The sequence below is a fragment of the Neophocaena asiaeorientalis genome, unplaced genomic scaffold (assembly GCF_003031525.2).
Source record: "Neophocaena asiaeorientalis asiaeorientalis breed wild unplaced genomic scaffold, Neophocaena_asiaeorientalis_V1.1 scaffold32, whole genome shotgun sequence".
Taxonomy (NCBI): Eukaryota; Metazoa; Chordata; class Mammalia; order Artiodactyla; family Phocoenidae; genus Neophocaena; species Neophocaena asiaeorientalis.
In genome coordinates, this window is record NW_020185327.1 from 1,386,392 (window position 1) to 1,411,251 (window position 24,860).

Genomic DNA, 24,860 nt, shown 5'->3' on the forward strand with positions numbered 1-24,860 from the left:
TCTGCGGCATGTGGTATCCTCCCCGACCAGGGCTCGAACCCGTGTCCCCCGCACTGGTAGGCAGACTCTCAACCACTGTGCCACCGGGGAAGCCCCCTGTGTGCTTTTATAATTAAAATATTTTCTCATCTCTTTGGAAATATAAATAATATATTAAAAACTGTTTGGAGCTTCCCTGGTGGCACAGTGGTTGAGAGTCTGCCTGCTGATGCAGGGGACACGGGTTCGTGCCCAGGTCCGGGAAGATCCCACATGCCGCAGAGCGGCTAGACCCATGAGCCATGGCTGCTGAGCCTGTGCGTCCGGAGCCTGTGCTCCGCAACGGGAGAGGCCACAACAGTGAGGCCCACGTACCGCAAAAAAACAAACTGTTCATAGTCTTTTCTCTAAATTGGGATTTGGGGGTATGTGTGTGTTCCTTTTGGTCTCACTTTTTCATATAACAAGCTTTGCTCATATAGTTTATAATCCTTGGTACATACTCATATTTAAGAGTAGTGGACTGAAAAGCCAATTATAAACTCTGAGTGTAGAACTGGAGCTTGTTTACTATGAGATTACTAGTATTTGCTTTTAGGAGATTATTTTAAACTTATAAAATATTCTAGGGAGGCGTAATTAGATCTAAATCTTACAGTAAAATAAACACCAGTTGCATTGAAGAATTGAAAATAAAATTTAAATTCAGAAAAATCAGAGGAAAATGGTATTGAGTTATTTGTCAAACTAGTGAAGAAATTTATTTTATATTTGAGATCCAAAGATTTAAAATTTAGAAAGTGCAAAAAAATTGGTGGCTTCAGAGGGTAATCGTTAGTTATGTATTCAACGTCTTTGAACCTGTAAAACTCACCCTTTCAGACTTGTGCAAGTTGGTAGGTCATGGGAGAGGCATTTTGTATTGCTGTGCTCAGGGCTAGGAGACAGAAGGCATTCCCAGGGGAGGTTTTGTTGCTCTTGGACTGTCATAAAGCCAGGCTCCTGTGATCCGGGGGTGGTCATCTGGACAGGAGCCATTGTCCAGGCAGCTGTCGAGGCAGGAGCTGGAAAGCAGCGGGAAAGGACGCCTGCCTGAAGTAATTCTGAATTATGGTGCAGGTGCCAACAACGGTAATCATCTTAGCCTTCCCATACCTAGTTGTCTGGGCCTACCGGTTGTGGGTCCCGTGGCCGCTGTGAGGAGACCCTACCTGCGAGCTACAGAGAATCTACAGGTGCTTCCACAGTTGCCATCGATAATGGTGAACGCTCTCCCAGGAACGGAGGAAATACTCGCCCCTCCCAGTGATTTCAGGGACAACCAGCTGGAGGTGCCCTTTGTCCCCATTGGGCAGCCTTGCAGACATGCTCACGTCAGAGGGTGTGGCTGTGATGCAATAAAGTGGTAACTTGGTCAGGGCAGGCCCCGGCAACCTGTGTAGGGATATTATTTATGGGCTTGTTAAGCCAGTGGGGATCTTTGTTACTTATCAAAGGGCAGGTGATGGGAACATCATAAGAACTTGATTCTAAGGCATCTTTCCAGATTTTTAGTAACCACGGGAGTTGCAAGCGAGCAATAGTTTTACTCATCTGGTCCTGGGATGACAAATAGAACTTTAACTCAGTGCCGACTTTGATTCATTGGTCGTAGCTGCCTGGAGCAGTTTTGGGAAGGATTCTGAGGCTACACCTGGACTTAGATGGAAAGACGGGTTGAAAAGATCAATATCCGCCATGGGACGGGAAGCGGGAGGGGCCGTGTCATCAGGCTGGTTCATCCCCTTCACTTACCAAGTGTTTGCTTATGAATATTTTTGGCTCTCTTGTTTCCTAGAATGTCACAGTCTAAGTAGAATAGAATGAAGTAGAGGTAAGTAGGAGCTCTAGAGGGTGGGACCTTCCCACACTCAGCATCTAGCTAGTTCAGTGCTGGCTCAGCCAATGAACGAGTGCATGAGCTGAGACAGGAGTGTGTGAACTACCTAGTTTTCCACCTTGCGCGTGGGGGCAGGACCAGGCACCAGCCTTCTCATTCGGTGATGTCACCCTCCTGCATGATGTGATGTGTGGTGTACACAGAATACCAAAGATAATATAGGTCCCATTCCTATACCCAAGGGGCTTCCATCCTGTTTGGAAAGGAAATCAAACATGTTTGAAATGATTAGAGCTTGTATGACAGGCTGGTTTGTAGGAAGGTGCTAACGTTTCTAGTCTAGTCCTGGAAAATGGGTGGCGTAGGTTTCAATGCAAAAGTGCGTGACTTTGGAATCTCATCCTTTAGGCTTATTCCAATATATCTGTGTTTCGTTCGGAAAGCCTCTTTTTTCTTGACTTTTCCTACAAGGTAAACCCCACCCCCACCCCCAGTTTTCCTCTCATTTTTGGTGTCACTAGGATGGAATATTTGGTGGTTAAGGAGTTTTGCTTCTTTTAAAATGTCATGGTGAAAATGATCCACTAATAGAAAATACATGTCATGCAGATTTTTAAGCTGAAGATTATCCAGTCACAACATTTGCTTCTAGAGAAATTATTTACAGCATTTTTAAAATAAGCAAAAGTCACAGAAAAGCCTTTGTACTGTAATATCAATGCATTTTGAAAATCTTTGTCCTGAGTAATCAGCAGTCTGTGCTTAGACAGAAATAGGAGATATAAACAGTTTTCATGATGCATACATTTTGTGTAGAGACGTCAGTCAGTTTAGTATAATGTCTGAGAGCCTGGGCTCTGGGTTCTTACTCTCAGGGCTGGCATCTCTACCCTGACCAAGTGTGTTACCTTAAGTAAGGGGGTTTTGATTTCCTCGTCTGTAATATGGGGATACTGACAACCCCTTATACAGCTGTTACAAGAATCAGAGGAGATTTTTCAGGTAGAGCTTAGGTCGGTGCTTGGCTTGTAATAAGCAGGTGCTCACTCATTGTTGGCTATTGATAATGCTGTTAGCATAGCGACTGTTGTTGTTAGATGGGTCTGTTATCAATGAGTGAGACTCACCTTCAGTGTATACTATGATTGTAAATATGTTAATGTAATTGTAATATGGTTAATAGTTTGTATAATATATATATTTTTTTTTCATACAGGTTGAATGTAATTTTTACAAAATTTGATGAAGTCCAAAAATCTGGAAACATGATACAGTCTGCAAATGGTGAGTAGAAAAAGCAACCATTCTACTTTTGCTTCTTCACTTCCACTTTTAGCATAAGTATTACTTACACTATATGCTATTCCTGAATAGCTGAATTTGATACCTTGATAGGAGTTTCTAGGTCTCAAGATTTAACCTCCATTTACCCACTTTCCCAAGCTCGAAACTATGGAGTTGTCATTGACTTTCTTTTATAACCTACACTGAATCCACCAGCTAATCCTGTTGCCTTTATTTTTAAAAATACATCTAGAATCCCAAAGAGTCCCCGTGTAACTGCTTCTCTCCTCCTAGTACAAGCCATCACGGTGTTTTGCCTGCACTCCTGATTTTATTCTCGCCCCACACCTAAAGTCTGTTTTTCACTCAGCAGCCAGACTGATCCCTTTAGAATGTAGCGCAAGTAACGTTAATCCCTTGTTCATCAGAATCCCCCAGAGGTTTCCCAGTGCAGTGACTCACGGTGCCCCACTGGGCCCTGCCTGACCTGCAGCCCCCATTCTGAGGTCATCTACCATTGTTCTTCCTGAAAGTTCTCTTGGCTCCAGCCTGTTGGCTTCCTTGCTAATTTTTAGCATGTTTCTCCTGCTTCAGGGCCTCTGTGCTTGTGATTCCATCTGCTTGAGGCACTTGTTCCCAGCTGTCATTAGGGCCTCCTCCTTATCCCACCCAGAGCTCGGCTGCAGTCTCGCTTCATTACACAGGCGTCCAGAACAGCGCACCCAGTGTTGTAAGGGAACGCTCTCTGCCCTCACCTGATGTGACTTTCCTCCTTAATGAATATTACTGCAGAACTGTTTTTTTGTTTATTCATGAGGGTAAGAACTTTGGTTTTTTTTCTCTTCTTTATCCTTAACGCCGTTTGGAAGTCATCAGAAAGTCCGTTGCCAACAAGAAGTTTTCTAACGTTGGATACATCACTGTATCATAGCTGTTTCAGGATTGCTAGGGATCTGAGACCATAGCGTAGCCTTCAGATTTTGACTATCTTGAGGCTGTTAAAGAAGTTTGAGTGATTTCCTGCAAAGGGACATAGTACTTGAGGGCAGAGCAGGAAACAGAATCCAGGTCTTTAAGCTCACACTCTAGTTGTGTACCCGTCGTTACCAGTACGGAATTTGTTTTTAAATAGCATGTTTCTTATAAAATGCTTTTTTAAAATTTCTTTTTCATACATTTGTAAAATCGTTACAGTATTAAAATAAAAAAGATTAATTATGATTCTGCTATCACCAGCAAATCAGTTTTCATTTTTCTGTATTATCTTCTAATTAATTTTCCTATAACTGTATAATTTGTATGCAGTTTTAACCATGGCATAATTTCTGCATATTACCCTCTACTTTTATATATACTTTTCTTTGTGCTTTCAACTGTATCATTGGTAGAGCTGAGACCAGTGATGAGGGGGGTTGACAGTGTGTGTGGGCAGAGCTGTCCAGCCAATTGCTAGACACGTGCTTTTATTTTGTATTTTTGTTTTTTATTTTGTTTTGTTTTACGCTTATTTTTTTTTATTGGAGTATAGTTGCTTTACAATGTTGTGTTAGTTTCTGCTGTTCAGCAAAGTGAATCAGCGATATGTATACATATATCCACTCTTTTTTAGATTTCCTACCCATTTAGGTCACCACAGGGCATTGAGTAGAGATCCCTGTGCTGTACAGCAGGTTCTCATTAGTTATCTGTTTTATACATAGTAGCGTATATATGTCAAGCCCAATCTCCCAGTTCATTCCACCCACCCCCCCTTCCCCTCTTGGTATCCATAAGTTTGTTTGTTCTCTACATCTGTGTCTCTGTTTCTCCTTTGCAAATAAGTTCATCTGTACCATTTTTCTAGATTCCACATATAAACGATATTATATGATATTTGTTTTTTTCTTTCTGACTTACTTCACTCTGTATGACAGTCTCTAGGTCTGTCCACGTCCCTGCAAATGGCACTATTTCATTCCTTTTTATGGCTGAGAATATTCCATTGTGTATATATATATATATATACCACATCTTTATCCGTTCCTCTGTTGATAGGCATTTAGGTTGTTTCCATGTCCTGGCTATTGTAAATAGTGCTGCAGTGAACACTGGGGTGCATGTATCTTTTCGAATTATGGTTTTCCCTGGATATATGCCCAGGAGTGGGATTGCTGGATCATATGGCAGCTCTATTTTTAGTTTTTTAAGGAACCTCCATACTGTTGTCCATAGTGGCTGCACCAGTTTACATTCCCACCAACAGAGTAGGAGGGCTCACTTTTCTCCCCGCACTCTCCAGCATTTATTGTTTGTAAATTTTTTGATGATGGCCATTCTGACCGGTGTGAGGTGATACCTCATTGTGCTTTTGTTTTGTTTTTTGTTTTTTGTTTTTTTTTTTTTTTCGGTACGCGGGCCTCTCACTGCTGTGGCCTCTCCCGTTGCGGAGCACAGTCTCCGGACACACAGGCCCAGTGGCCATGGCTCACGGGCCTAGCTGCTCCACGGCATGTGGGATCTTCCCGGACCGGGGCACGAACCCGTGTCCCCTGCATCGGCAGGCGGACTCTCAACCACTGCGCCACCAGGGAAGCCCTCTCATTGTGCTTTTGATTTGCATTTCTCTAATAATTAGTGATGTTGAGCATCTTTTCATGTGTTTGTTGGCCATCTGTATGTCTTCTTTGGAGAGATGTCTATTTAGGTCTTGCACCCGTTTTTTTCACTGGGTTGTTTGTTTTTTTGATATTGAGCTGCATGAGCTGTTTGTATATTTTGGAGATTAATCCCTTGTCAGTTGTTTCATTTGCAAATATTTTCTCCCATTCTGAGGTTTGTCTTTTCTTTCTGTTTATGGTTTCCTTTGCTGTGCAAAAGCTTTTAAGTTTAATTGTGTCCCATTTGTTTATTTTTGTTTTTATTTTCATTACTGTAGGAGGTGGGTCTAAAAAGATCTTGCTGCGATTTATGTCAGAGAGTGTTCTATGCTTTCCTCTAAGAGTTTTATGGTGTCTGGCCTTACATTTAATTCACTTTGAGTTTATTTTTGTGTATGGTGTTAGGGAGTGTTCTAATTTCATTCTTTTATATGTAGCTGTCCAGTTTTCCCAGCATCACTTATTGAAGAGACCAGCTTGACACATGCTTTTAATTGTGTGTGTGTGTATTCGTGTGGTTTTCCAGTTTAAAACTTGTTGACACCAAGATGGAAAGTAATGGGCAAGGAGGTAGCATTGGTGGCAGAAAAGCAAGTTTGTGCTTCATGCCTTTATTATATATGAGACAGAATCTCATTACAGTGCTGGCAATGGGGAGAAAGACCACACCATGTTGGCGGCCTTGCCTAGAAGATTATATATATGCACTCCATGAGTATTTTTTCCCCAGTTTTATTGAGAAATAATTGACCTACATCACTGTATAAGTTTAAGGGATACAGCATGATGGCTTGATTCACATATATCTTGAATATTCTGTGAGTTTTAATGAACTGACAATATGATTTAATCATCAGGAATACCAAAACCCTGTGGCGTTGGGAGCATCCCAGCAACATTTTATTCTAATTGTCCAGGTGTGAATATTGCCCCCCCCATTTCCTTATTTTTGTGAAATGTGCATATGTATGTGTGTGTGTCCGTGTGTGTGTGTGTGTGTGTGTGTGTCTGTGTGTGCTTAAAGGGGTAGGGTTGAGGATGAAAACAGTTCTGTTAGGCTCTGTGTTAAAAAATAACAGATTGTAAGAAAGCCTTAACTCAAAATTTCTTAGAGACCTGTTCAGCTTTTTACTGTAGAGGCATACTTAGGAGGCATTGCAGGTTCGGTTCCAGACCCCTGCAGTAACGCGAATAAAATGGGTCACGTGAAGTTTTTGGTTTCCCAGTGCATATAAAAGTTACGTTTACACCATACTGTAGTCTCTTAAGGGTGCGATAGCATTATATCTGGAAAAAAAATACAGTGTACATACCTTAATTAAAAAATACTTTATTTGCTAAAAAAATGATAAACATCATCAGACCCTTCAGCAAGTCATAATCTTTTTACAATAGTAACATCAAGGATCACTGATCACAGATCATTATGACAAATACAGTAATAATAGAAAAGTTGGAAATATTGTGAGAATTACCAAATTGTGACACAGAGACACAAAGGGAGCAAGTGCTGTTCGCGAAAATGGCTTCAGTAGATTTGCTTGACGCAGGTTTGCCACAGACCCTTCAATTTGTAAAAAAACAAAACCAAAAAGACGCAGTACCTGCAAAGCACAGTAATGAAAAAGTGCACTGAAACGAGGTATGCCTGTTGATGCGTAGACTTACTATTTTAATTGTTAGAGCCAGAATAGAATAACGGAAAGGCGCATATATAAAGGTTTTAGAATTCCTAACCCAAATAGCTTGGTCTCTCATCAGTAACTTTGGGAGACCAGCAAGGTGTTTAATTGCTGTCAAAAAATAAACCACCTCATTTTCTTCTTTGCTGGAGCCATTGAACATTTAGGTAGCAGGTAGCATAGAGAAGCTGCAGTAGCAGCAGAATAAAAGTCCCCATCCAGTGTAAAAGCATTCTTTGAACTCTTTTGGACTTCAGACCATTGAGTCTTCTACTTTTTTCAACCCATCCACCCTCTGCTTTCTCCTGCTTGCTGTTTATACAGCTTGTATCGCAACCTTTCTGAACTTTCTTGTTAGTTCTAGGAGTTTTTGTTGGCTCCTTGGGATTTTCTGCGTAGACAGTCATGTCATCCACAAGCAGGAACAGTTTTGTCTCTTTCTGATGTGTATACTTTTTCTTTCCTTTTCTTGCCTTATTGCACTGGCTAGAACTTCTGCCATATGTAAAATAAGGGTGGTGAGAGTGGACCTCCTTGCCTGGTTCCCAGTCCTAGTTTTCCATAACTAAGTTTGATGTTAACTGTAGGTCTTTTTGTAGGTGTTCATTAGCAAGATGAGGTAGTTCTACTACCTCATTCCTACTTATCTGGCTTTTTATTACAAATGGGTGTTGCACTTTTTTCTGAAATCATCAGCATATTTTATTTATTTATTTTTGGCTGTGTTGGGTCTTCATTGCTGCTCGCAGGCTTTCTCTAGTTGCGGCTCGCGGGGGCTACTCTTTGTTGCGGTGCGCGGGCTTCTCTTTGTGGTGGCTTCTCGTTGCGGAGCACGGGCTGTAGGCGCACAGACTTCAGTAGTTATGGCTCGCGGGCTCAGTAGTTGTGGCTCACGAGCTCTAGAACGCAGGCTCAGTAGTTGTGCCGCACGGGCTTTGTTGCTCCACGGCATGTGGGATCTTCCCGGACCAGGGCTTGAACTCGTGTCCCCTGCATTGGCAGGCGGATTCTTAACCACTGCGCCACCAGGGAAGCCTGATCATCAGCATATTTTAAATATTAAGATATAATTCATACCAAAATAATTCACTTTGTTAAAGTGCATAATTCAGTGGTTTTTCATATATTCAGAAAATTGTGCAGTTATCACCACTGTCTAATTCTAGAAAATTGTCAGCAGCTCCAAGAAAACCTGTGCCCGTTAGCACTAGCTGTTTCCCTGTCCTTCCAGTCCCTGACAACCTGTCTTTTGTCTTTGTGGATTTGCCTGTTCTGGACATTTTATATAAATGGAATCATACGGTGTATGGCTTCTTTCACTTAATATTTTCAAGGTTCATCCACCTGGTAGCATATGTCAGTACTTCATTCCTTCTTATGGCTGAATAACATTTTTTTTAATAAATACACCATGTTTTGTTGATCCACTCAACAGTTGAAGGACATTTGGGTTGAAGTTTGTGCTTTTCAACTTTGTTCTTCTTTTCAAGATTGTTTTGACTCTGCTGGGTTCCTTGCATTTCCATATGAATTACAGGATTTTGGTAGGGACTGTGTTGAACCTGTCGACCAGTTTGAGAAATATTACCATCTTAACAGCATTAAGCCTTCTAATCCATTAATGTAAGATACCTTTCAATTTATTTAGGTCTTGGAATTCTTTCAACAATGTTTTGTAGTTTTCAATTTATAAGTCTTGCACTACTTTGGTTAAATTTATTCCTAAGTATTTTATTCTTTTTGGTCATATTATAAATATAATTCTTTTCTTCATTTTATTTTTGGATTGTTCTTTGCCAGCATATAGAAATAAAGTAGAATTTTATATTTGATCTTGTATTTGGCAACCTTGCTTAACCCATTTTTTAGCTAGATTTTTCCTCTCCAGTGGATTCCTTAGGATTTTCTATATACTAGGTCATTTAATCTGTGAATAGAGATTGTTTTACTTCTCTCTTTCCAATCTGGATTCCTTTTAGGGTGTTGCTTTTTTTGTTTTCAAATGCTTTTTTTGATGTCAATTGATATTGTTTTTCTTTAGCCTGATGATATTGTGAGTTATATTGATGGATTTTTTTCAGGTGATAATCCACTCTTGCATACCTGGAATAAATCCCACTTGGTCATAGTGTACAGTTCTTTTTATACAGTGTTGTGTTCAGTTTGCGAGTACCCTGTCGAGGAGTTTTGCACCTAACTTCATGAGAGAGGTTGGCCTGCACTTGTTCTCACCCCTCGCGCCCCCCCCGCCCCTTGTCTGGCCTGTTGACTTTTAAGCATGCCAAGTGTCGTTCAGTAAAAACACGCATACGTATATCTCCAGCCATTCTCATTGCTCTGCTTCTCTCCTCCCCTGTACAGCAAACTTATCCTGAGATGGCTGTGTTAAAAAAAAAAACAAAATTCAACTGAGTAAATTTTAAAGATCTACTTGGCTTTATTGAACGAGTCTTGAGTTGGGGAGCATCCCATCTAGCGAGGGTGTGTGTGTCTGGGGGGTTGCTCCAAAAGGAGTAGAGAAAGGGAAAGGTTTTTTAAAGGCAAGACAAGGAAGTCATAAACAGAAAAGATTATTTCAGGCTAAAGTAACCCACCTGTGGGGGACGGGACGGGTCTGTGTGGCAGTGACCTCACCTTCACTGGGGCTGGAGGTCGCCCATGAGACGGGTGACCTCCTTGGTGCCGACCGGGAAATTCCTGACCGACCCCGTGAGACCGCAGTTGGTAGGGAGGTTGAAGCAGCAGTTGGGTTAGGTATTCAGCCCCACTCTGGTGGTGTGGCCCAGTGTAAGTGACTCTGTCATGGGCCTGTGGTTTACTTTTTGAAACATCTGTATTCCCTTTCTCAGTCTCTTCGCCTAGTCACCTCCTCAGACTGCTCCAGGCTCGGGGTCAGCTCACGTCACCGACACAGCTGCTGGCGCTGTTACGGGGTGATGGCCACGCTACTCCACCCGCTGGCATTGCCAGTCTTCACCCTGCCCGGCCTCTCACCATGCTGGACACTGCTGAGCCCCATCTCCTCCTCCTGGAAGCATCCTTCCTCCTTGCCTCCTCTGGCCTAACCGCCTTTTGATGTTTTTTTCCTGCTGTTGGGCTGTTGTTTCTAGGTTTGCTGTCTGCTACTTGCCACTAAATTCTTAAGGCTGGCTTGGTGCTATGCCTTTCTCTTTCTCAGGCAGTGCTCTCCTCTGGGTTATAATTTTCCATGGCCGGAACTCTGTTTACTAGCCAGATAACATGTTTCCATAAATGCGTTCAATGCTGCTAACCGTATGTGAAGGAGCTGCCTGTCTGACATTTCTTCTTGTATTGGAGACACGTACCCAGACTCATGTCCCAAAGACAAAACCCAGAACACCTCAACATGACCTCGTCCTAGCTTCTCTCTGTACATCTCCCGTGGATGACCGCTCCACTGTCCACCCAGGCGTGTGAACCAGGACTTGCCTGTCACCCCGGAGGCCCCACCTTCCTCCCCGCCTGGTGCCTCGCCACTGGCTCCTGTGGCTGTGGCCGCCTCTCAGTGGCCCCAGCGCTCTTCTCCAGCCCCTTTGCCCGCACTGTTGAAGCCACCTGCTCGCGGTCCCCCTGCCTCCTCCCCCCGGTCTGGTCTGTTGTGCGACGTCGCCGAAATGAGGGGACCGATCTTTCTCTCTGGATGAAGACTGCTCTGTGGTGGAAGAGACTGAGGCCAGGAGGTCTTCTCCTGTCTCCTTTTTCCTTCAGCCAGGACAGTGTTAAAAACATTTATAAGTATTACCTGCACTGTCACTTTGATGTTAGCCTGAGAGATGTTCACTTTTCAGAAGTCTGAGCAGGTCAGATCCTTGAAGGTGGACACAGCCTGTAGCCAAACTCTCTGGGCGCTCCTGGGGGCGGCCTCAGAGCAAGGTCTTCTGACCCCCGTCCCTTTTCATTTCTTTATTTGGAAAATGTTAAATGTATGCTAAAGTGCATAGATGAGAATAATGGAGCCCCATGTGGGCACCACCCAGCTTCACCAGGTCTTGTTTCATCTCCATTCATCAGAAATAATGGGCTGTAAGTGAAGAAGAGCTGGAACACATTATGTCATTCAAGTCGGGTTCAAGACGTGGGCCTGGCCCTTTCTGTATTTTTTAGTAGAAACATTAATATAGAAAATGAGCATCAGTTCCAGATTAGGTATATTCTTCTTAGGAATTTTGCAAGCATTAATCTCCCAAAAATAAGCACACCGTTGTTATCGTCTACTTTTAAGAACAGGGGGGGCTTCCCTTGTGGCGCAGTGGTTAAGAATCCACCTGCCAATGCAGGGGACACGGGTTCAAGCCCGAGTGCCACAACTACTGAGCCTGCGCTCTAGAGTCCGTGAGCCACAACTGCTGAAGCCCATGTGCCTAGAGCCTGTGCTCTGCAACAAGAGAAGCCACCACGATGAGAAGCCCACGCACCGCGACGAAGAGTAGCCCCCGCCCGCCGCAACTAGAGAAAGCCCCGCGCAGCAACGAAGACCCAACGCAGCCAAAAAGAAATAAATTAAATAAATAAATTTATAAGAACAGAGGAAAACAAATTACAGTTGGTGGTGACTCCTGTTTGTTTCAAGCGGAGGGAAAGGCGTGAACATCATACGTTAGCTGCGTGCTGATGGTGGCTGTGGGGAGGGCTTCCGTCCCATAGGGTTAGACGAAGGCTTTCCGGGCAGCTCTGTGTTGCAGGTGGATTCTGCCTCCTGCCCTCACTACTCACATGATTAAAAAAAAATCTTCTTCCTGTTTCAATTCATTGCTCTCAAGATATCCCCCAGTCCTTAGCGGCCTGCTGCAGCCTTCTCAGCCCGGCCCTCCCCTGGGGCCACCTGTCCTCATTACCCTTCCTCTGAGACCCTGCTGCACGTCTCTTCTGTCTCCTCTTTCTTATCTCGCTGTTCCTCATCCTTTCCAGCTCAGTATTCCCTCCCTCTGGCTCTAGAAAGCTTTCCCTGACCTACCTGTTGGACACTTCCAAGCATCCCCTACTTTGCTGCATTTGGTGATTTGACCGATGTCCCTCTTCTGCATTGGACTCTTAGCCCCCTGAGTACAGGGCATTCTAGGCCCCAAACACCTCCGTCTGTCTTCTGTTCTTAGTCCTGGTGAGTCCTGTGGGGTTGGCTCGTTTGAGGGGCATCAGTGTTTTCCTCTGTAATCTCTTATTATTGATAACACAGAGTGCATACGTGGAAACTTCGTACCTGAGGTACCCCAGTCCTTCTTGTTTTCTGCTTTTCCCTATGGATTCTTGGGTACCAGATGAGAGTTAGACCTGAGGAAGAAATGAGTCAAAGGCAAAGAGAGGATGGAAACATGGGGCTCATTTCCAGGTTCCTGAACTGCCTTTGGGCCAGGGTTCTGATGGATGGAAGGCCGCCGTGTTTGATTCGTACGTGTGTATTTCCTAGGCTGACCCGACAAGCCGTCTGTTGAGTGATCTGTCTCTCAAACCCCATTTGTGAAAATTCAGCCTCTGTTCACAGCAGGAGGACTTAACAAGTGACTCAACAGGGACCTAACACTTTAATGAGTGGTGACTGTGTGTGGCCACAGCAGGTGTCCGTTTTGGAGTGTGGGTGCCCGAGTCCCCCACGGGACAGGTAGACAGAGCGTCAGGGAGAAGCCGAAAGGGGCTGCTGTGGACGGGTGTGGCCATCGTTCCTCCTTAGGAAAGGCTTCTCTGCCCCCACACGCGGGCCGTGTGACTCGGGGCACCGCGCTTCCCTCCTGGGAGCCGGCTCGCTCCTGTGCTCTGCAGGGTAAATGAGGTCGGGTGTAAAGCTCCCAGCCGTGCCCGGATGGGGTTGGTGCTCAAAATGATAGGTTTCTCCTCCATTGCTCCATCTCAGGGATATATTCATTTTATTTTTAAATAAATAGAACATCATTTGAGAATAACTCTCATACTTGTGTTTCTTGTAGAGTTTTGGGTGATTTTGGAGTATACATTTAAAATTGAATGCACGTTTCCTTTAACGATAATGCACTTTTTAAAAAATTGTGTTTTTGAGGTGTAATTCACGTACCATACAATTCACCCACTTACAGTATATACTTCAGTCATATTTAGCATATTTACAGATATGTGCAATCATCACCACAGTCAGTTATAAAACAGTTTTGTCACCGCAAGAGAGAAACCCGGTGTGCGTAGCCGTCACCTTCCTAATTCCCTAACCCCCACCCCTGCCCCAGCAGCTGCGAATCTACTCTACAGACTTGCCTGTTCTGGGCATTTCATGTAAATGGACCCACACAGTACGTGTTGATGTCTGTGACTTGTTTCATTTAACGTGATGTTTTCAAGGTTCGTGCGTGTCGTGGTGCTGGACCACCTTCTCTTGATCCTGTCCATTCATCCAGTGATGAACATTTCGATGGTTGCTACCTTTTTGGTATGGTGAATAGTTTACAGATTTTTGTTGAGCGTGTTTTCAGTCCTTTCTGAGTATATACCTAGAAGTGGAATTGCTGGATCCTGTGGTGATTCTGTGTTTGAAGAATTGCATATTCCTCTTCTTGAGGAACTGTCAAACTGTTTCCCACCATGGTTTCCACATTTTATATTTCCACCAGCAATGTGTGAGGGTTCTATTTTCTCCACGTCCTCTCCAAGAAGACAAAACAAAAAACACCGTTTTTTCTTTTCTTTTTAAAAAATGACAGTCATCCTAGTGGGTGTGAAGCGGTATCTCATTATTTTGATCTGCATTTCCCTCATGACTGATGGTGCTGAGTATATTTTCATGTGCTTGTTGGTCATCTGTAGATCTTACTTGGAAAATCTCTCTTCAAGTCCTCTGCCCGTTTCTAAAGTAGTTTATTTGTCTTTTTGTCGTTGAGCTAAAAGAGTTCTTTATATATACTAGACAACAAGACTCTTATCAGATATTTGATTTGCAAGTATTTTTTCCCCATCTGTGGGTTGTCTTTTCACTTTCTTGGCATCTAAGTTTTTAATTTTGATGAATTCTAATTTATATGTTTTTTCTTTCGTTACTTGTGAACAATGCTCCTTTGAGTAAGAAATAAAAGCTCTGGATTTGAGCTAAGTTGAAAGGAACTATTAATGTAATAGCAGGACTCTTAGGGAAGAAATGGGTTTTGTCTTGGGTTGTATTTCTTGACATGTTCAAAATTATATTGTTCTAAGATGTGTAATCGATTATATTTATATAAATGCCACGGACTTCATGTTTTAGAAGTGTAAGACTTGTGACTAAACAGCAGTGAAAAAGCATCTGAGCAGCAACTGGAAATGGGTGTTCTGTCTGTAATAGAATACTTCATCTTTGTATGATTCTTTTTTGTTGCTAGGTTACCTGAAGGCCTTTCAGTTTTGAATGGCAAGAATATGGGAGTTAAAAATATGTTGTTTTATAGATGTTTCTTTTTTCTTTTTTTTTCCATCTCCGTATAATTAGCAAACCCCTTGAAGCAAAAATTACAGTTTTTCCTTCTGTGGGTTTTAAAAAGCAAATTATTTTCTGTGTACGTTTTAAAAATCATGCAGATGTGCTTATGCTCATGGGAGAATCGAATTTTCAGCATGAAAGAGCCAGTAATTATAGACTAGTCATTTGTCCTTTATCTGCAGCCACTTAATGTTCTTTAATTGGATTTGATTGAAATGAGGCCCATGGTTGTTAATTTGGTTAAAAATGTGCATGCTTTTGAGTTTCTTGAGCAAAGCTGACATGTTCATGAGGAAAGAATGAAAGTATCATGCTGGTTCAATCTTGAAAATTCCATAATAAATCTGTAGCTAGAGGAAAAATACTTATTTGCTAACAAAACTGTAAGCTAGATAGTAGATAATCAGAAAATTGTAATGTATCTAGGGCGTCATTTTGCTGCAAAACGCAGCCTGCCCTCTGTCGTTTTACTAAAAAATTTTATAATTTGAAGAACGTTAGATATCATCTCTAAGTTTGTTGGAAATGAGAACTACAGGTCTGAAAACGAATAGACTGACGATGGATTGTTAGGTAAGATCTGAACTGTTGCCCAGCATAGCTGGGACAAAGCATTCATTGAAAGGCAAATTGATTGTCTTTTCTTTATTAAGAAGCTAAGCCGCCGTTATTGTGCAGTCTTTAAAAACAGTGGTTGTGAATAAGTGGATCAGGTCCGATAATGGGTTCCCAGCCCTCCCCCCACTTGTTTACTGGACGCTGCATGTTAGGAGGTTTGGGATTCTGGCTCAGTATCTTAGGCAAGTGATTCCGTAGTCACGGCCGCGGGGATGGTGCACTCCAAGACTGGCAAGGGCACTGTGCTGCACCAAGGAGACCGCCCCTAAAATAGCCTGGAAGGGACTGTCTCTGGCGCCAGCTTAAGTAGCTTAGGCTGCAGCTGACAGCTTTCTTTATCATCTGTGTGGGAATGCCATAGCTTTGTGACTTTCTTCTCATTTAAAGTTTATGTTGAGAGCGTTCTCTGTTTTTCCGGGGGGCGGGGGAGGGGGGAGTCAGGTAGTTGGTTAACATTTTTTTCAATACCAGTGTTAAAGAGGGCTCCCCGACTTGCGTCAGATGGGAAAGGTGCCCCCGCCCCTTGAACAATCACTGTTCTGCAGAGTGTAGGCTTTCATTTTGGAATAAGGGCGGCCGCTGTCCTTGGTGCTCAGATCGCACTGAAGAAGCCCTGTGGGTGGAGAGTTTGCTGAGGCGTCAGTGCCTGTGAGCAGGTGTAGCTTTCAGAGCAGTGTTTTTATTTGTACCGCGGTCACTGACGGTCATGACCACTGGGAAAGGTAGGCTATTCTAATATATTCTGGAAAGTGTTTGTAATTATTGCTGCTTAACCAGGAAATAAGATATTTAAGGTATTTTATCGTTGCTTTGAGAACTGAAGATCATGGATGAAACTTAGGAAAATAATTGTTACGAGTATTTGCATTTAGGCAGGAAAAATTGTGGAAGCTGCGGCTCTATTAAGGTTAGTGTTGACCTTCAAGGACCAGGAGAGAGCAAGTAGGCACAGTGAGCCGAGGTTAGCTGTGTTTTCATCAGCCTCTGTTTATTTTATGTGCTTTCAACTTTTTTTTTCTGCTCTCGTGTATTCACAGTATATGGCTCATGAAAATAAATTATTTTGCAATTACAAGACATTTGTTAATAAGTATCGGCTGTCTTGAAAGGACTCTACTGGTTGGAAATTTCTATGGTTTTCCCAACAGTGGGCAGATTAAAAACACATATAAATCAGAATAGTGCAGGGGTGCCGCTTCTGTCTTGAGAATCATTGTATAAAATTTTTTCCTTTTAAAAATAAAGACTTACATTTTTAAAATGCGCAGATGGAACTGGAAAACTATGAAAGAAGCATTGTTTACAAAGGTCTTATTGATTAGCCTTCAGTCTTGCCACGGAGGTTTTGCCAGGTTTTGGCAGTGCTGAAAGGATATGAAAGAGCTCCGTGTGATGGAGGTTTGTGTTGGAAGAAGAGTGCCTTGGACGTGCTGTGAGCTACCTGTATCCCTGTCTAGGTTTCCCGTGGGATGGGCTTCCTGGCAGGCTTTTAACTTGTTGTCTCTGAAGGATATTTCCAAGCCCTTCAGCTGAAAATAGGTATTACACAGAATAAACTGTGCACGGTAACAAGTGTTTGTTTGTCTCCCTGCCGGGAAATTGGCATGTGTCCAGCTCATTGGCTCTGTTCTTTTGCCGTAGATTGTTAAGGTGTGTATATCTGTCTTCTTAATTTGGTTGAGTTTGCCGAAAATGGACATATTGGAAGATGCTGGATTATGTTTCTTAATTATATTTTAAAGTTGAGAATTGAAAGCGTATACTGCTAGTGGTCATTTTTATTTCACCCCTTTTAACAGTATTCTGCATTCAGCTTAAGTTGCTGCAGGAAATCAAAACCTGGGCAGGACAGCTAAATAATTCACGTTCTGAAGTGACCTCTTTTCAGAACCCTTCATTTGAGGATTTGAAAGTGTGTTACTTATAAGTGGCATTTGTCTTAACGTTGTCATCTTGTAGATTTTTTTTTTTTAAACAACAGGGAGACATAATTATGGGGTTGACCATTTTATGTTAAAGACCGTGGAGAAAGCCTTGTGGCTCTGACTTTAAAATAAAGACTGTTCTCTCACTTGATAAATCCTTTCCAATAACCTGTCTCCTTAGTCACTGTTACTCGAAGTGCAGGCTTTAAAAGCATTTAAAAGGGTACTTTTTACCCTAGGGAGCTGCAAGTATAGTAGGAAACAAGGATTAAATGCTGTTTCTTGTAGCAGGGGCATATTTGAATCTTCCTCTGTCAACCATGGTTAATAAGGGACCCATAACAGTCTGTACAATATAATGCCAGCCATTTTCTACTATGGTTCTGCGTATTTTAGTATTTTCAAAGCACTTTCACGAATGTCTCTTGTTTGTTTTTGTTTTCTGATTCTCACAGCAGCCTCAGGAGGAGTAGGCGGGGAGACGGGAGGTTTGAGTTCTCTAAATGGGCTGGTGGCCCCGGACTTCTGCCATCCTCAACCCGCCCTCCTTCCAGCAAACTGTCACCCAGCTCAGTGCTTTGCCCCTGTTGTGATAAAACCCTGGCTTTGTTTCTTTGATTCTGAAATTGTGCCATTTTCAGTATAGATGCCTTAGGGAATAGTTTAAAACTGTAAGCATTCAAAGAGATATTATTAAAACAGGCATTGGCCTGTTTAGACACATAGTGATCTGGACACTTGGAAGATGTGACATCCCTAATCAGTTGTTTGCCCAGTGATGGGTGGGTGGGGGCCGAGGGGGGCGGTTCTGGGATTTGAGAATGGAGAGACTGATACAGGGTGACCAACTTTCTTATTTTATTTTATTTTAAAAAATATTTATTTATTTTTGGCTGCATTGGGTCTTCATTGTTACACGTGGGCTTTCTCTTGTTACAGAGAGTGGGGGCCACTCTTCGTTGTGGTGCGCGGGCTCCTCATTGCAGTGGCTTCTCTTGTGGAGTGGGATCTTCCCGGACCAGGGATCAAACCTGTGTCCCCCGCATTTGCAGGCAGATTCTTAACCCCTGTGCCGCCAGGGAAGTCCCAGGGTGACCAACTTTAATTTCACCAAATATAACATAGCAACAACCAAAAACCCCCACCGTATCTCTTATTTCAGAAAACAAGGGACTTTAACACCAGTAAAAAAAAAAAAAAAAAAAAAAAAAAAAAAAAAAAAAAAAAAAGAGAGAGAAAGAAAGAAAATGAAATGACGTAATTTAGAATAAATGCTGGTCTTTTAAATGAAAGAAATTTAGCTCTAAGAGAAATTTACAAGTTTTTCCTTGAAGTTCTCAGTTTGGTGCAGACGGGTTAAATCATCCAAAAAGTGTCATCGTTACTGTACGTGATGTTTGGGTCTAGCTGACTGGATCGTAAGCATGTGGACTTCGGATCCCCTCCGTTGGAGTGTGCATCTGTGTCTGCGTGGACAGTGTGTGGCCTGGGCGGGCGGCTGGTCCGTCAGCCCCGGTTCCTCGTGTTCAGGTTGGCAAGCTGCTGTGAGAGTGAATGAGATGATGCATGTAGCACCTGTGTGATGTGGAGACACAGTCTAACGGGAGGTGAAAGTTGGATTTAGCTTGAAAATGACGTGGTTGAGCTTTTTGTTTAGATATGGAAGCTCCCTTAAGAGAAACAAGGTACAGAATCAGATGCAGAATAAGGTCTCTTAAAAAGAAGCTGCCACTAGTACTCCGATCTTGGTTTCTACCACTGCCAGGGTCCGTGGGGATGGCAGATTTGAGGCCTGGAGCAGGGAATGTACACAGTGAGCCTGGGCGTCTTGCAGCGCCGGACAGTAGGGTCGTACCAAACCAAAAGAAATCAAAACTGTGACGGGGGTATGTCAGCTGTCACAGAGGGCAGCTGAAAGGTTCTCACAGGCTAGAGCGAGAAGCGTTTGATCAATAAGGTAGCCCCGGATTATGACCCAGAGTGTAAGTGTTGAGTCTGTACTGATGCACATCAGTGGTCGAATAAGTGTGAACAAGGGGAGGGGTTGGAGGTGAGAGCCATACCAGCTGCACTTCAGGGTGAGGTGAGAGGAGGGGGGCGGGGGGGACGTGGTGGGAGATGGCTGCTGGGCTGAGTGGTGCTGGGACCAGCTGAAGCAGGGCACTCGGAGAGTGAGCAGGTTTGAGTGTGGGGAGATGACTGTAGTTTTGGACACTTGAACTTAGAATTTTATTTGTATGTGGCTTTGATTCACGTGGGTTTGTGTCTTGGAGTAGAGATGGGGCTGGCCTTAGAGGACTAAGATTTATCAGAATGTAGCTGTTTATTGTCAGTTATATTGTCATCTTATTTCTCTCTTTCTTCTTACGTAGAGGTGTGATTATTTGCCTCCCTTGGGTTCTTGAGAATGAAGTCATTAAAGCAGGGATGGAGGATTTGAAGGGTTATTGCACAAGAGGCAGCTAGCTCTTGGTGCAGTGGCTTTAATATGAGAAGACATTCTGGTAGGGACCCTCTCCCAAAGTTGGCTCTGGATTTTTCCAGCTGACTTGCTTTTGCTCCTGTGTAGTGGTTGTCAGGAAGAATTGGGTCAGGGTTGGTACAGTGATAATTAAAATGACATTTCCAGACGAATGCAAAATGTAGATCTGATATTTGTGGGATTTGGTTTCTGACATTAATTAAGCACAATACCCTTTTGGCCAAGTTCAAAGGTAAAATAAGTCCTGTGGTCAAAAGGAGAAAAGAAGATTAAATCAGGGAAAGGATCCATTGTAATTTTTGTTACTGTGCCATTCAGAGATTACCCAAGGTTTTGAAAGATTAGTTGCTGATTCCTAGAAGATTAGTTTTCAGTCATCAATATGCAGATTTTGTCCACAGCAGTTAAAGTTGCTTAAAACTCCCCCCTTTCCGTGAAATAGTAAAAATGTAAGTCCAAATATGTTCACTTAAAATAAATATCTTCGGGCATCCCTGGTGGCGCAGTGGTTGAGAGTCTGCCTGCCGACGCAGGGGACACGGGTTCGTGCCCCGGTCCTGGAAGATCCCACGTGCCGTGGAGCGGCTGGGCCCGTGAGCCATGGCCGCTGAGCCTGCGTGTCCGGAGCCTGTGCTCCGCAACGGGAGAGGCCACAACAGTGAGAGGCCCACGTAACACAAAAATAGATAAATAAATAAATATCTTCGTGTAATTTTGGAGCACTTGAAAAAATTATTTATTTATTTATTTTTGGCTGTGTTGGGTCTTCGTTGCTGCGTGTGAGCTTTCTCTAGTTGCGGTAAGCGAGGCCTGCTCCTTGTTGCGGTGCGTGGGCTTCTCATCGCGGTAGCTTCTCTTGTTGGGGAGCGCGGGCTCTAGGTGCGCGGGCTTCCGTATTTGTGGTGCACGGGCTTACCTGCTCCGCGGCATGTGGGATCTTCCTGGACCAGGGCTCGAACCCGTGCCCCCTGCATTGGCAGGTGGATTCTTAACCACTGCGCCACCAGGGAAGCCCTAGAGTACTTTTGTGAGAAGTTTAAGTGCCCTACTCTAACTTATTACCATGCAGATGATTGGGGTTATTATTATTGATAATTACCAGCCTGTTCAGCCGTCTGTGTGCCTGTACTGCCCTGGGGTCAGTCCTGATCGCTGCCTGGGTTTCTTCAGCCCAGGGACTTGGTACACACGGACCCCACTGGAGTCCACACTCCTCGTCACCCAGCTCAGCAACTGCTCAGCTTCCAGGCACCACCGTCATGGTGCGGAGGCCTCGGGGTCCCTTCCCTGGGCCTCTGTAACCTCTAGGAATTTCCTCTCTGAAGCCTCCCCGTGCTGCTGGCCGTCAGCTCTGAGAGTGGGAAGCACTTTTTTCTCTGAACTATTGGCATCCAGTTAAGGGCCTGGCACAGAGTGGGCACCTAAAGACCTTCTGAGTACACAGGTAACGGGTATGTGAATGATGCTCACTCTGCAGGTGAGGGACAGGCTCAGGGGAGCCCAGTAACTTGTCTAAACTAAAACAACGCCAGGGATGTCAAAGTCTGGACAAGAGCTCTATGAAACCTGTGTACTTTTCACCACACGCCACCTCCCAAGGTTACAGTCACATGGGGAGGATTGAACTCCAGTTATTGTTATCTTTTCTCAGTGGAACCGCACACTAACTGGTTTACCCCCGTGCTAGAAATGCCAGGGTCTTTATCCAGCACGAAAGCGTGTAGCGCTGAGGTCGGAACGCTTTCCTTGGCCCGTCCTCTCTGGTGGGCATGCACACAGAGGCTGCTTCTAGGCTCAGCCCATCACCTGACTGCACATGTGACTGTACCACCTGTGTGCACCGGATGCCCAGACATCGAAAACAGATCTACCACTGACCTTTGGAATTGGGAGAACTGATTGAGCAAGGCAGGAAAAATAGTAGAGTAGTTAGGATGGGCTCCGTGGGTTCTTCTTATAGCCAGGTTCAGGGCTGAGTAAGTGTGTACATTTGATTTTTATAAAAATGAAATTGGAAAAGAAAACAATTGAAAGGCCGTCTTCTCTATCTTAAAGTTCAGTTTTGGTGTCTTTAGTTTACTTGGGTTTCTTTGGACAGAAACGAGAATCGGGTTTGAGTGTGGCTCTCTGCGTTCAGACACCCACAGCTAGGGCGGCTGTCACGGCGGTCCTAACAGCTGCCTGCACGTGCTGGTGGCCACGAGGCTGGAGCCACAGGGTCCTGAGTCCGTGGTGCCCTTTCCAGAGAGGAAGGACAGCCCCGCCCTAGGGCCCTTTCCTGCGAGAGCACGCTCTCTACCCTTTTTTGCTTCGCTGTTCACGGTACATGGGAACTTTGCCGCTACCCTTTCTCCCCGTCCTGCTCTTGAATTCTCTGCTCGTGACAGAGATGCCTGAGTGATCCTCGCCCCTGTGATGATGGTGAGCTTTGGGTCTTTGGTGGAAGCCACCCCGTCTAAAATGTCTCTCACGACCCCCTCTGCCTTTTCCCTCCTCCGCTGCTCTACTCTCTGGTCTTCTGCTGCATCACCCTTATCACGGGTTATCTGTCATACTTGCGTTTGCAAATGTATTCTCTCTCTTTATAGCGCAGGTTGCCTGCGGGGCGGGAGGGGAGCCTGCCCTTTCGTTCTTCCTGTCTTCCCAGGGCCTGGCAGAGTGTCCGGAAGGGACTAGACCCTCCTGCAGTCACCGGATGGGACAGGAGGGACAAAGGAGGGAGGTGGTTGTCAAAGTCAGGCAGCCGCCAGCCTGCGGTCCTTTTGTGAATTTCTTCAAGGAGAGCAACGCTTTGCTCGTGCATTAGAACTTCAGAAAGAGCGTCTGTTCTCTCCTGCCATTCTCTCCTCATTCCTTTCCTCTCCTCTGTTTTTCTTCCCTCTTCCCCACCAGGTTCCTTTTTCGTCTCTCTGCTTTCTTCCCTCCCACTGCTGGGAGGAGCCCATTAGCTACTGGAAGGCAGTCTGCTATCAGAGCACATTTTTGAGCCGGGCTGAGGGGCTGTGATGGGGTCCCCCCGTCTGCCCAGAGGTGCCTGCGAGGCTGACTTTTGACCGGTGGCCAGAGGGGAGCGAGGGTGTCTGCTCTCGTAAGCACCCTCACATGGCGGTCTCCTTTGGCGTAACTGGGAAGCTGTCAGGTGGGAATTGGCTTGGGAGCTGGGGAGGGCTGCGGGGCTCAGGGTAACGGTGAGCTGGCCCTGGTGGCAGCCGCGTGGTCTGTGTGCTCACGTGCCCTATTCTTAGGGCCAGGAAATAAGCACATGATCAGTGTGAAGGACAGTTATCAGACAAGTAATTTCAGCAGTAGGCTTACAATTTACCAGAAGCCTCTCTGAGGATATCCTGCACCTTATGTAGTATAACTGTACTTACTTGTACTTTCTCCCCTTAAAATACACAGGCTCACAGCCTCCCGTGGTGTTGATATTGCCCTGAGCTTTCCTTTGCTTGCTTCCTGTTTTTAGCCTGCAGCTGGGTGGCCTCTACACCTGGCCAGGCATCAGAATGTCTGTCTTAGAAGCCCTTAGCCGGCAGGGACTCAGTCTGGATGATTCTCTAGACAAATAACAGCAACAAATCTGAGTGCCATTAACAGTTAATGGGCCCAGACGAGATTAAAAGAATTTTAGAAAGCAAACTACTTTGAAATTTTCAAACAAGTGATTCTTGCTTTATTAATGTTTGCTTTGTAATTATGTAAATAATCATGGCATTGTGAACTCCCAAGTAGCTAAGAGAGTAAGCTCAGTAAAAGATACTAAGGCCTTAGCGGTAGCAAATCGGTTTTTAGCCTGTGTGTGTTACAGTTATCCAAAGGCCCTATTCTTCTTAACACCATGGAACAGCATCAACTGAAATGTGACTTTTAACTTTTCAGATGGTAAGACTGGAATTGTTCAGATTGAATGAAAATTGCACTAGAGAAACACGGCCCAGTAATAGCTGGAGAAGATGAAACAGACCCAAACTCTTGCTGCAGTTACTCAGGGATGTTTACTTGGAAGGATCGCCAGATTCTTAAAATTCACAAGACTGTGAATGTTTGTTCATTACAATGGTTAATTCTTTCTTAGAATCTCTTTTTGAGCTGTCCTGAGCTTGACTGATCTGTTTCATGGGATTTAGTGTAATCCCTTGGTAATCCCTTTGATAATCTTGTTTCCTAGGAGAGAAGCCTGAAGGTAGCTAAACATTCATGGCCAGAGAATACAAGAGTCAGTAGTGAACTGACTTAAACTTTCTACGGGGCTCTGTGCAGGGGCTGAAGCAGGAGGGATTCCAAGTTGTGTGAGGAACTGTCTTCTGCCCCAGAGCACCTGTGGCATCTGGAATAGAGAGAGAATCACACAGGTGACTGCTGATTTAAGCCCCCTGTGCCCTCTCCTCCTCTGGCCGAGTGACCGGGGTTTGGGTGGCTCGTGGAGGACGGTCCCAGGTCCCCGCTCTGTGACCCTCGCGTGAGAGGGAGCGTGAGAGGGAGAGGCACCCCTGGGGCAGGCTCCTCCTGCATTTCTCTCGCCCTGGACCTGTCCAGATTTTAAGGCACTAACACACCTGTGTCTGGGAACGACGATTCTTGGCAGAATGGAAAGCCACGTTTTCCGTCTGGCCGGGAGTTCGTGGTTGCTCACCAGACCATGTTAATACGGGGACAGTTCAAGTCTTCCCCGAGCTCCGTGGCCAGCTCTTCCGGCAGGAAGGCTGGTCCATCCCCGTCTTCCCTACTTCACCCCCTGAGTTACTCAGGATAATAAAGTAGCCATCTCTTTGCGTCCCTCCCTTTCGGTTGGTTCCAAGGATGAGTTTATAGTCTTTCTGAGGTGTGTTGGGAGATACTCTTCTTCAAGGTTGATCTTCTGTACCTGATGATTGCTGTGTCGCTGTGGGTTCTTTTCTTTGGGGAAGGCATCGTATTAACAGGGTTAGTTTTAGTTGGGCCTT

General features: G+C 44.5%; 1 protein-coding gene across 6 annotated transcripts in view; it reads left to right on the forward strand.

Moving 5' to 3' along the window:
* The window catches only part of CLASP1 (cytoplasmic linker associated protein 1), a 270,131-nt gene that overhangs the window by 111,118 nt on the left and 134,153 nt on the right, over window positions 1-24,860 (forward strand). For all 6 annotated transcript variants that reach the window (XM_024734467.1, XM_024734471.1, XM_024734468.1 and 3 more), the window contains one exon: window positions 3,075-3,142. In XM_024734467.1, coding sequence (XP_024590235.1) covers window positions 3,075-3,142 — 68 coding nt within the window. The remainder of the gene's footprint in view (window positions 1-3,074; window positions 3,143-24,860) is intronic.